The 13,273-nt window shown below is 39.9% G+C and overlaps 1 protein-coding gene across 3 annotated transcripts in view; it reads left to right on the top strand.

Annotated features, from left to right (window-relative positions):
- Positions 1 to 13,273, top strand: part of gosr1 (golgi SNAP receptor complex member 1) — a 121,884-nt gene that overhangs the window by 93,990 nt on the left and 14,621 nt on the right. For all 3 annotated transcript variants that reach the window (XM_078548016.1, XM_078548015.1, XM_078548017.1), the window contains exon 7: positions 2,350 to 2,379. In XM_078548016.1, the coding sequence (XP_078404142.1) occupies positions 2,350 to 2,379 (30 nt within the window). The remainder of the gene's footprint in view (positions 1 to 2,349; positions 2,380 to 13,273) is intronic.

Below are 13,273 nucleotides of genomic sequence, written 5' to 3'. Positions count from 1 at the left end.
CTGTGAATGATTGTCTGTGAATGATTGCTGACATCCTCCATCCATTTTACCTCTCACTTTTTCTTATGTTCTAGGGTTCATCGAAAGATGCATAATTTATCTTACATGCACATTAACCTGGTACATCAATAGTGGCAACATCAAGTTAGGGGAAATTCTAGAGTACATTATAAAAGATTTAACAGCTGAGCACTTGGAAAACAGTGGCAGAATCGGACAGAGCATGGATTTATGAAAGGGAAATCATGCTTGACGAATCTACTGGAATTTTTTGAGGATGTAACTAGTAGAGTTGATGAGGGAAAGCCAGTGGATGAGGTTTATTTGGACTTTCAGAAGGCTTTCGACAAAGTCCCACATAAGAGATTGGCGTGTAAAATTAAAGTGCATGAGATTGGGGGTAGTGTGTTGTGACGGATAGAAAACTGGTTGGCAGACAGGAAACAAAAAGCAGGAATAAACAGGTATTTTTCCGAATGGCAGGCAGTGACTAGTGGGGTACCGCAGGGATCGGTGCTGGGACCCCAGCTATTCACAATATATATTAATGATTTAGATGAGGGAACTAAATGTAATATCTCCAAATTTGCAGATGACACAAAGCAGGGTGGGAGGGTGAGCTGTGAGGAGGATGCAGAGATGCTTCAGTGTGATTTGGACAAGTTGAGTGAGTGGGCAAATGCATGGCAGATGCAGTATAATGTGGATAAATGTGAGGTTATCCACTTTGGTAGCAAAAACAGGAAGGTAGATTATTATCTGAATGGCTATAAATTGAGAGAGGGGGAATGTGCAACGAGACCTGGGTGTCCTTGTACACCAGTCGCTGAAGGTAAGCATGCAGGTGCAGCAGGCGGTAAAGAAGGCAAATGGTATGTTGGCCTTCATAGCAAGAGGATTCGAGTACAGGAGCAGGGATGTCTTGCTGCAATTATACAGGGCCTTGGTGAGACCACACCTGGAATATTGTGTGCAGTTTTGGTCTCCTTATCTGAGGAAGGATGTTCTTGCTATAGAGGGAGTGCAGCAAAGGTTTACCAGACTAATTCCTGGGATGGCGGGACTGACATATGAGAGATTGAGTTGTTTAGGATTATATTCACTGGAGTTCAGAAGAATGAGGGGGATCTCATAGAAACCTTTAAAATTCTAACAGGACTAGACAGGGTAGATGCAGGAAGGATGTCCCCAATGGTGGGGGAGTCCAGAACCAGGGGTCACAGTCTGAGGAAACGGGGTAGACCATTTAGGACTGAGGTGAGAAATTTCTTCACCCAGAGAGTGGTGAACCTGTGGAATTTGCTACCACAGAAAGTAGTTGAGGCCAAAACATTGTATGTTTTCAAGAAGGATATAGCTCTTGGGGCAAAAGGGATCAAAGGATATGGGGAGAAAGTGGGAGCGGGCTATTGAGTTGGATGATCAGCCATGATCATGATGAATGGCGGAGCAGGCTCCAAGGGCCGAATGGCCTATTCCTCCTATTTTCTATGTTCCTATAGTTATAGTATGATTGAGAATCTCTATTAGCTATGCTGTTTAATTTTACATGCACTTTGTGGTGTAGTTAACAGCTATTCCTCAAACAATGGTTTGCAGATTTGCTCAACCCCCATGTGGGCTTAATAAGAAACTAAGCAAAATTGTTCCCATTTAACAAGTATTCCAATGCGGTTAGAAGCATAGAATTTTAAATAAGAGATTATAGATGTTCCCTGCAACTATTCTGGAAGCGTGGCTTGTACATTTCAGAAGAGTTGGAGCACCAGTTTTAATCTGCTTGGGAAAAGGAGAGATGCATTTGGCTGGATTAGTAAAGAATGGAGACTGTTGCTCAATGAGAGTGTTGAACAAGGAGTTGTCACTGAGTACTGTTGTCCTTGAGATGCTTTGGTCACTTTCAGCAAAGTTTGACACACTGCTACTAGATAACATTCTGCTTCTATCCCTCTCATACACCTCGTTCATGGATTTTATTTTTGCAGAGGAGGGTAGGCAGAAGAGGGAAAGTAAAGCCATGTTTTGGCACGGTATTTCATCTTTGGTTTCCTGAGAATAGATCCCAGGCTACCCTCACTGTTACTCCAAAACCAGATAATAGGAGGTATGCAAAAATAGCCTGGGGTGCTTCTGTGCAGTTGGTTTCTTGTCACACTCTCTCTTGCATTCTGCTGGAGCAAAGATGAAATTGTGAACTACTTATGCTGGCAATGCCATGGGTCAACCTATTTCTCATTAGTTTATAATGCAACATGTGGCATTTGAGATGGCAAAACCAAAGGAGAAATGTAACTTTATATAACGAGATATTATTCTCATTGTATTGATTTTTCTCCCTTTCTTTTGCAGCTCAGATCGGCTGATAGAGGATACAATCAGGTAATGTCGCATGAACAATATTTGTTATTCCCATTTCTAAGTAAGTACAAGGTATTCGTTAAATGTAAGCTTAAAATTTGTTCCAAGTTCATCCCTGGAATAAAGCTGGTAGAGTGATTTCTACTATTTTGTCCCAAGTTCTGTTTTTTCTTTCTCTTTTTTTTGTTTCTTCAATCTTTTACAAATGTTCCATGATGCTAATATGATGAACTATAAGTCATTGCATTATTCTGAACAAATTGGAGTCGCCTTTAGCTTATTAAAAAGTAATTTTTAATAAATATTACTAAACTATACTATCCAATCCAAAAATTGTGAAACTATTCTTTTCTACATGTCTCTATTCAAAAAAACTGATTCCAGGATCATTTGGTAAACACTAGGTTTTGGCTACATAATTCCTATATGTGAAATATTTATGAATAACCTTCATTCAGTTCCTATGGGGCATGGGCCAATGGCACAGACTTTCACTAAATTAGCTATCCCATTGAAAGGGACTAGGAGAAAGTTGGTATGGACCAAGAGGGAAATGTTACACTGGTAAAATACAGTGTGTTCCTCTGAGGTTGATACGCTGAAGTAGAATGAGGTTTGTAGGTGCTAATATTGCTGGGCATATGAAAGTGAAAAGTCCCTTTAACCCAGCAGTAATATTTCTCACCTCAATGAGCACAAGTAAGATATATTTTTATTTGTTTAGGTAACTGTTTTGTTGCAAGACAAAATTCTTTTTTCCTCTCTGCTAAGGTGACGTTCTGATAATTTTACTTGGGTGCATTGAAAGGATAGTTTAATTTTTTTTTCAAAGCAAAAGCAATGTTGCAAATAAGTTTATCTCTGTGGTCTCAAATTTGAATTATTTAAACCTATTTGAGGAAAAATGCTATGTGTTAAGTGCTAAGGGCTTTGGCCCTTCCAATGCAATTATCAGCACCAAGTTGCTGATCTTAATAGTATCGGTCAGAAGGAGGTCCTTGGTGAAACTAGGATTTTAAATGTTTTCAGTAATTTTGGGCACTGTACCTTCAAAAAGGCATTCTTACATTTTCAACTCGTTCAGGACAATGGAATGGCGAATGAGAGACCAGGTCTTTTCCCCACTCCTTTAATTAGATTTAGCACAAATAACCCTCCTTTGTTCCATTGACAATGAGAAAAACACTAACTTAAAAATCAACACCTAAAAATGGGGTTAAGGTGGAACAACTGAGAATTTATAAAGAGTGTAAATACAGATTATTTTTTCAAAAGAACTTTGTACAATTTTAATGTGTTCAAGAAATAGTTTAGCTACAGAAGTAAGATTATTCAGTCAATTGAAATAATCTATATATGTATTTTGAACAGGATATTTATATCAATTTTAATAGTATAACACACACTGCCATTGTGCAAAGTGAAAAGAAAAATCTGTTGCTGTTCCTTCCCCCTGAACAGTATTTGGGTGTTCCAACAGCTTTGTTAAATGTCAGCATGCCTGATCTGCACCGTGGTCTTGTTTGGAAACGATTAAGCACATATGCTTGAGATTTGGGCAGTGTGTGATTTTAGTTAGGTTGTCAGTTGTGTTTAGAAGCTTTCTCCTTCTGTTAGAAGCAGACAAAATGCCACTGAAAGATACACCTCAGCTGCCTTTCTAGAACCTTGGAATGCACCTGCCATAATTATTTTAGTATTGTTTGAGATTCAGTAGCTTTTTTTTGTGGTGGTATAATTCAAAATCTAGAAGTGCTTCAGGCTTTAGATTGCATAATACTTGAGGATATATATCTGCAGATTAGTATGAAGTACGACTAAATTGACCAAGTAGAATGCAAATATTTTTAACTCGTCAGCAATTAACAGACATTACTGGTATTATCTGTTAAATATACTCCTGTTTAGTTTACAATCCACATCTGATTTCATATGCTTCATGAATTGTCTGCAGTAATGAATATCATTTGAATTTTAAAGTCAGAATTATTTTGCCTCAATAAAAGCCATTGAAATAAACTGCTGTGTTCTTTCACATTTGAAATATTTGTTCGCTGTAGTTCATTAAAATGTACATACATCTTGATATAAATTTCTTGACCCAAGAAAATTGCGCTCAAGCTGCCCTATAGCCTCTGCTGTAACCATATGTTAATTGTAGTTTCCTAAGGAAATGTCAATTACATATAATGAAATAGTGGTATTGGGGTTTTTTTAGACCATAGATGTCAAATTGTCTTTAAACAATCGTTTTTAAACAATTCTTCTAAATTTTGAGACTGCTCAGATATATTGTATTTTGTTTACAGGAACTCTGACATTGTAACACATCGCAGTACACTGGGAAAAGTCTGCTGTAAACCTTATTTAAACTGCTCGAGTCTCTTCACAGTGGCAAAGACTATTTTTATTTACAGCGCATTTTGTTTGCTGAGCCTCTTGGCTATCTCACTGAGAGCCAAATATAGGAGACGTTCAGAAAGAACACTCCCTTATGTAGTCTTCCTTTTGTGCAGTCATTCCTATTAAGTAAATGCAGTTAGAAGCAGAGTCAACCTTTGTTGTAATGAAATGTTCAATAACACTGTTTTTCTATCTGAAGAGAGCTTGCCAGGACCACCACCAGGGCATTCTGCCAGTGCTGCTATGTAACTAAATTAGGCACACAGGCTGACTTCATTCACTTTCTGACTTAAATTATCTTTTCTGTCCTGTTGAAAAAGCACTTAACATCTACTTAAATTTGAGAACAGGTATCCATGCCCTATGATAACATACTACAGCACACAGTGCACCAGCTTGAACCATTCTTGAGATAAATAATAATTGGTGTGTGATAAGCCTTACTTCGACCTAGTGGTGCTAAAACTGACTGGAGCCTGACTCTCAGGCAGAGGATGCTAGGCTATTCATCGCAGTTCTCCCTTTAATGACTTTTTAGAGGTTCTTTTCTACATCTGCTCTATATGATAGCTTTTATTCTTCACTACAATTTGACTTTTTACTGCGAGGTCTCCATGTTGGCTCACAGCTCTTTGCATATTTGGGTTAGGATGGGAGGAGGCTCGTGTGGAGCATAAACACCAGAATAGACTAATTGGGCCTTGTTTCTACAATGTAAATACTGTATATATTTTTTTCATTTATGTTATTCTTGATGATCTCCTTGTGCCTCTACCTACTCGCAGATTAAACCTTCTTATTCTCTCTCCTTCCTCCCAGCTGCTTGCAGCTGAATACTGTCACAGTCTCTGTTTTATCAGTTATATTGTGATAATTGTTCTGACTGCAGACAAACCTTTCAAGGCTTTTGAAAGAGGATTGTTCCCTGTTTTGAGGCAAAACAGTGCACTATAGGAAATGTATTGGGATATTTGCAATTCAGAAAACTTACCTTTATTCAGACTCGAGCAAGTACAGTGGTTTTATCAGGTTCTTTTGATGCTCTCATTCCAGATATCTGCATCACAAATCTAAGAGAATGATTGCTAGTAAACAATTAGCAAATTGATACTGATCTAATAGTTTTGTAAATTGGGGGACTGAGAGATTGTGCAGTTATTAATCACAATGAGCATGATGTTGCCAAAAATTAGAAGTCTGTCAACCCACTTTTGACAATGCTATATTTATATCGCAGCTTTGTTGCTGGCCTGACCATTGAATGGTCACAGCTATTAACTAAAGGATTATGACCCCTTTTGGGGAATACTTTGTTTCCTGAAAGCTTTAGGTAAATAAAGCTTATAACTTTAAATGGAAGAGATTGTCATCGGGTTAATCAGGAAACTGGATCCATTATCTTGAGAATTCTTGAAATTTGGAGTATTAACTCCAAACTTATTGAACTTTAATTCAAATATTAGGAATCACACTGCACCATTGGAACTTCCACATTTCTTAGAAATATATTCTCTGAACCTTCATATCACTGCTATCCCATTTCATGAAAGAGGCTTGGCTGTTTGTACTGCTCAAACTCTTGTCATGAGTTTATATCTGATGATGCGTAAACGTTTATATAATCTCCTTTTGAATGTTTTATATTTTTGTGAATTTGAGTTTCTTGCTTGAAAATGGAATTGTGGGTGCTGGTGGCTTTGGCTAGAATAAGGGGAACTACAAATTTGATTGTCATCCAGTGTACCCGATGTGCCATGATTAGATCTCATTCTAAAACAGTTTCAGAATTGAGCACAGCGTTTTATTTATAATAAGATATTGTTGTTCCAAATCTCGTAGCTTCTGACAGGTAGGATGAACATTAACCATGTGAGGAGGGGATTTTCATTACATTTTAGCAAAGAACTTAAAGAATAACACCCACGTCCAGGTATCTTACTTTGAAACAAAGATTGTTGAACAAGATAACATTGAACAATCTCTGCATGACAATTATCACACTTTTGCTAAGGGTAGGATGACCTTATTTTTGAAAAGATTATAGATCGCCTAGATAAAGATGCCTCAATTAACTCCAAGATACTATAGGGATGGATCCCTCCATTATGTCAAAGACTTGCTAAAAGAAGTAGTTAGCTTACATACTTGTCTTCAAATTGATGATCCTGAAACCAGCCCCTATTTCTAGAGTTTTTCTGCAGGGTGAATTTAAATGATTTGATTTAGGAAAATCACGGGAATGTCAAAGGATCAAATGTATCCTAACTTAGAACATCCTTGTACATAAATGGTGCTATGTAAATACTAGTTGTTTACATAAAACTGTTTCTTTGGACTTGCCACTGCATATATAAAATATAGATAAGTTGTCCATGAGCTGCATCAATCCCTCTAGTATTGGGTGATCTAATTAGAAACATCTTAAAAAGAGATGTTTAAGATGTTTTTACAAATTCACTAGTTGCCTAAGTACAACTGAAATGTTGCCTAGTTCGGTAATTACGCATTTTCAGTGTTGGCTAAGAACATGTCTGATCTTTCAAATGCTAATTGCACTCTCGAATAGGCAAAAACTTGGCAGATGGAGCTCAATGTAGGAGAGTGAGAGGTCATGCACTTTGGTAGGAAGAATCAAAAGGCAGACTATTATTTAAATGGAGAGAGACTCTAAAAGAGTGCATCCCAGAGGAATCTGGGTGTTCTTCTGCATGAAACACAAAAAGTTAGCATGCAGGTGCAGCAACTAATTAAGAAGGCAAATGGAATTTTGGCCTGTCTTGCTAGGGGGTTGGAGTTTAAAAATAGGGAATTCTTGTTACAACTGTACAAGGTGTTGGTGAGCCTACAACTGGAGAACTGTGTACAGTTTTGGTCCCAGTATTTAAGAAAGGATATACTATCATTGGAGGCAGTTCAAAAGAGATTCACTAGACTGATTCCTGGGATGAAGGGGTTGACTTATCAAGAACGGCTAAACAGTTTAGGCCTTTATTCATTAGAGTTTAGAAGAATGAGGTGATCTTATTGAAACGTACAAGATTCTGAGGGGGCTTGACAGGGTAGACGTTGAGAAGATGCTTCCACTAGTGGGGGAATCTCGAACTCGGGAACATAGTTACAGAATAAGGGCACACTCATTTAAAACTGAGATGCGAAGGAATTTCTTCTCTGAGGGTGGTGAACGTCTGGAATTTTCTACCCTAGGGAGTTGTGGAGGCTAGATCACTGAAAGTATTTAAAGAGGAGGTAGATAAATTTTTGAAATTTTGGGGAGTTGAGGGCTATGAGGAGCTGGCACAAAAGAGAAGTTGAGGCCTGGGGCAGATCAGCAATGATCTTATTGAATGGCGGGGCAGGCTTGAGGAGCTGAATGGCCTACCACTCCTATTTCTTACGTCATGAATCACAGTCATCCCCAGTTATCCCCAACATAATGCTGAGAGGATAAAATTGCATTTCAACAAATGTTTCTATTGTAGGATTTTAGTTCTGACAGCTCTGAGTTACATCCGTAAGTTCCATGCCAAAAAGTGACATTCTTCAATTGAATGTGTTGCTTTGAAATGTTTATTAATGGTAAAGACATGGAGGAAATGATAATACAAGCAGTGAAGCCTGGTTTAGCTACTACAGCAAAAGTTTCTATCACATCTCTAAGTCCATTTGTTTCAGTTGCTAGCAGTTGATTTGAGTCAGGAGATTGTAGATTAAAGCCCGCTTCAGAACTTGAGTGCATAATTTAGGCTGACATATTAATGCAGTACTGAGGGAGTGGTGCACTTTTGGAAGTGCTGACTTTAAGATGAGATGTTAAGCTGAGTCTTTGTCCACCTGTTGCAGTAAAAAGATTCTGTAATTTGAGATCCCAGCCATAAATTTAGAATATCACCTTGTCTTTTCTCTTTAGCCTTCATTCTTGACTCTCTGACCTTGCAAATTACTAACCCATCTTCAACCTCTCTCTCCTTGTCTTCCAAATTTGTGGTCATCTTTCCGGCAACATTTTTTTTGCATTGAGCTTCTGAAGCACAGAAACTGCCTTAACAGTTATTGTTTATAAGAAGCATATATGATTCTGAAGGGTCTTGATGGGATAGACACAGATTGTTTCCCCTGGCTGGGGAATCCAGAACACAGCAGCACAGCCTCAGGATGAGGGGCCTATCATTTGGAACTAAGAGGAAGAGAAATTTCTTCACTCAAAGGATTGGGAATCTTTGGAACTCTCTACCCCAGAGGGTTGTGGATGCTCCTTTGTTTAATATATTTGAAGCTGAGATAGGCAGAGTTTTGGTCTCAGGAAATTGAGGGATATGGGGAGCAGGCGGGAAAGTGGAATTGAGGCAGATGGTCAACCATAATCATGTGTGGCAGAACAGGAACAACGAGCCACATGATCTACTCCTGTTATTTCTTATGTAACAGTTGTGAAGGCTTACAGTGGGTGTTGAAAACATTTATGAAAATGGTTCCAGGGAGAAAGGACTTCAATTACATGGAGAAATTGAAGAAGCTGGAGTCGCTCTCCTTAGGGAAGAGAAGCTTAAGAGGAGATTGGATAGAAGTGGTCAAAATCATGAGGGGGCCTAGACAGAATAGATTGAAGTAGTAGATTCTCATTGACAGAAGGGTCAAGTGCCAGAGGACGCAAATGTAAAGTGGTTGACAAAAGTACCAAAGATGACATGAGGATCTAGAATGCACTGCCTGAGAGGGTCGTGGAGGCAGATTTAATCATGGCTTTCAAAAGGAAAATGGATAAGCATGTGAAGATAAATGATTTTCAGGGCTGCGGCGAAAATGTTGGGGCGCGGAACCAACTAAATTGTTGTTGCAGAGAGCTGGCACAGACTTGATGGGCTGAATGGCCTCCTACGCTGTAACCATTCTATGATTCTATGCAAGTGAGAGTAGTTTCTCTTCACCACATTTACATATTTTCAAGCAAATTGATTTGACCCAAATTTTGTAGTGCAGCACTGATTTCTAATGAGCAGATCATCATTTTTGAGTTTGAATGTCAGAAATCAATTCAGCAGATCTTTTTCCATTGTCATCCTTTGAGTAGTTTTCTCTTGATAAGGCTTCAATATCAGAACATATACATGACAGTTGCACTTGACAGTCAAGATTTTGTTTTGATGATAGGTAAGGTGGCATTGGGTGAATAGCTGATAACTGAAGAGATTGATGTCTGAATGAATATGTATGTATAAAGTGAGGAATATATGCTTTCAGAGCTATGCAATATCAAAGAATACCCTTTAGCTAAAAAATGAATGGCATCAGTGAATCTTTGAACAAGATTTAAAACTGTTAGGTGGCTATTTGTCAATCCTCCAATAATTGCTTGCCTTGTGACTGGATGATTTACTGCTCAACACAATGTGCTTTTTGTTTTAAAACATGGATATAAATCATTTAAAAAATGTTATTTTGAAAGGTAGTCAACAATTTGAAACATACACTTAGTGCACTGAACCAGGGGAAAAATGCGCAATTCAACTTAACAACCTTCTCTTTCCCTTTCAGCCCTTCTCTTTACTCTTCACTCTTGACCCTCTGATCTTGCAAACTTCTGACCCATCTAGACCTCTCTTTCTTCTTAGGTGTTATTGACTCCCAAAGCTATGCCCATCTTTCCCTGCAAATCTATTTTTTTTTTTTTGCACAGAACTACCTGGGTTATAGCACAGAAAAAGGCCACACTGCTGAACTGGTCTGTGGCAGTGTTTGTACTCCACACCTCCCACCCTGATTAATTCTTCGTACCCTGCAGGACTTTTTTTTCTTTGCTTCAGAAACAGCTCTACAGTGTGCTTAGGCAGTTTCCACAGGACCAGCATGCTGAGACAATACTTCATAACTATTTGTTGAAGTGCAATTTGCTGTCTGCCTGAGATTCTGAGCAGCAAATATGTGGAGAAATTCTGAAAATTCCTTCCCATTTAAGCACATTGAGTTATTTTCAATAAAGTAACGACTATCGAGGGCTATGGCCTGTGTTGTATTTTATGATAAACTTGAAACCTGACACTTAACAGAAATGTGTATAAGGAAGCTCAGGACAGGTCCTCAAGGGTTATAATCTCCGGATTACTACCCGAGTCACGTGCAAATTGGCATAGGGACGCGAGAATAAGGGAAGTAAACACGTGGCTAAAGGAGTGGTGTGGGAAAGAGGGTTTCCATTTCGTGGGGCACTGGCATCAGTATTGGAACAGGAGGGATCTGTACCGTTGGGATGGTCCACACCTGAACCGATCTGGGACCAATGTTCTAGCGAAAAGGGTAAATAGGGTGGTCAACAGGGTTTTAAACTAGAAAGCTTGGGGGGGAGGGGGGTGGGGAGGGAGAGCCCAGGAGAGGCTATTAATGTCCCCAGAACACAAAATAGGACAGAGTGTTTGGAAAGGGCTAGGAATCTAACTTCAAGCACGTCAGATAAAGGGACGACAATGAGAAAGGGGATGGGAAATACAGGACTGAAGGTGCTGTATCTGAATGCACGCAGTATACGAAATAAGGCAAATGAGCTTGTGGCGCAGATTGGAATTGGCAGGTATGATGTGGTGGGCATCACGGAGACATGGCTGCAAGGGGATCAGGACTGGGAGCTAAATATCCAAGGATATACATCCTATCGAAAAGATAGGCAGGTTGGCAGAGGAGGTGGGGTTGCTTTGTTGGTAAGAAATGAAATTAAATCGATAGCAAGAAATGACGTAGGGACAGATGATGTAGAATCTGTGTGGGTAGAGTTGAGGAACCCAAAGGTTAAAAAAACCATAATGGGAGTTATGTACAGGCCTCCGAACAGTAGTCAGGATGTGGGGCACAAGATACACCAGGAGTTAGAAAAGACGGGTAAGAAAGGCAAGGTTACAGTGATCATGGGGGATTTCAATATGCAGGTAGACTGGGAAAATCAGGTTGGTAGTGGATCCCAAGAAAAGGAATTTGTAGAATGTCTACGAGATGGCTTTTTGGAGCAGCTTGTGGTGGAGCCCACTAGGGAACAGGCAATTCTAGATTTAGTGATGTGTAATGAGGCAGATTTGATAAGGGAGCTTAAGGTGAAGGAACCCTTAGGAGGAAGTGAGCATAATATGATAGAATTTACCCTGTAATTTGAGAGGAAAAAGCTGGATTCAATTACAGTTGAATAAAGGCAACTACAGAAGCATGAGGGAGGAGCTGGCCAGAATTGACTGGGTGATGAGCCTAGCAGGAAAGACAGTGGAACAGCAATGGCAGGAGTTTCTGGGAGTAATTTGGGAGACACAGCAAAAATTCATCCCTAGGAAGAAGAAGCATACTAAAGGGAGGACGAGGCAACCATGCCTGACAAGGGAAGTCGGGGAGAGCATAAAAGCTAAAGAGAGCATACAATACGGCGAAGAGCAGTGGGAAACCAGGGGATTGGGAAGCCTACAAAGACCAACAGAGGACAACTAAAAAAGAAATAAGGAGGGAGAAGATTAAATATGAGGGTAAACTAGCCAGTAATATAAAAGAAGATTGCAAGAGCTTTTTTAGATATATAAAGGGTAAGAGAGAGGCAAAAGTGGACATTGGGCCACTGGAAAATGACGCTGGAGAAGTAGTAGTGGGGAACAAAGAAATGGCGGAGGAACTGAATAGGTACTTTGCGTCACGTGGAAGACACGTGTAACATCCCCAAAGTTCAAGAGAGTCGGGGGGGGGGCAGAGGTGAGTATGGTGGCCATTACCAAGGAGAAGATGCTAGGAAAACTGAAAGGTCTGAAGGTGGATAAATCACCTGGGCCAGATGGATTACACCCCAGAGTTCTGAAGGAGATAGCTGAAGAGATAGTGGAGGCGTTAGTGGTGATCTTTCAGGAATCACTGGAGTCAGGGAGGGTCCCAGTGGACTGGAAAATCGCTAATGTAACCCCGCTGTTTAAGAAGGGAGTGAGGCAAAAGACAGGAAATTACAGGCCGATTAGCCTGACCTCGGTCGTTGGTAAGATTTTAGAGTCCGTTATTAAGGATGAGATTTCAGAACACTTGGAAGTGCATGATAAAATAGGGCAAAGTCAGCATGGTTTCATCAAGAAAAGGCCATGTCCGACAAATCTGTTAGAATTCTTTGAGGAGGTAACGAGTGGGTTAGACAAAGGAGAGCCAATGGATGTTATCTACTTGGACTTCCAGAAGGCCTTTGACAAGGTGCCGCACAGGAGGCTGCTCAGTAAGATAAGAGCCCATGGTGTTAGAGGCAAGGTACTAGCTTGGACAGAAGATTGGCTGTCTAGCAGGAGGCAGAGAGTGGGGATAAGGGCGTCCTTCTCAGGATGGCGGCCGGTGACAAGTGGAGTTCCGCAGGGGTCAGTGTTGGGACCACAACTTTTCACTTTATACATTAATGATCTAGATGAAGGAACTGAGGGCATCCTGGCTAAGTTTGTAGATGATACAAAGATAGGTGGAGGGACAGGTAGTATTGAGGAGGCGGGGAGGCTGCAGAAGGATTTGGACAGGTTAGGAG

The sequence above is a fragment of the Cetorhinus maximus genome, chromosome 9 (assembly GCF_964194155.1).
Source record: "Cetorhinus maximus chromosome 9, sCetMax3.hap1.1, whole genome shotgun sequence".
Lineage (NCBI taxonomy): Eukaryota > Metazoa > Chordata > Chondrichthyes > Lamniformes > Cetorhinidae > Cetorhinus > Cetorhinus maximus.
Note: the sequence above shows the minus strand (reverse complement) of the source record. Positions and strands in the feature narration are given on the sequence as shown.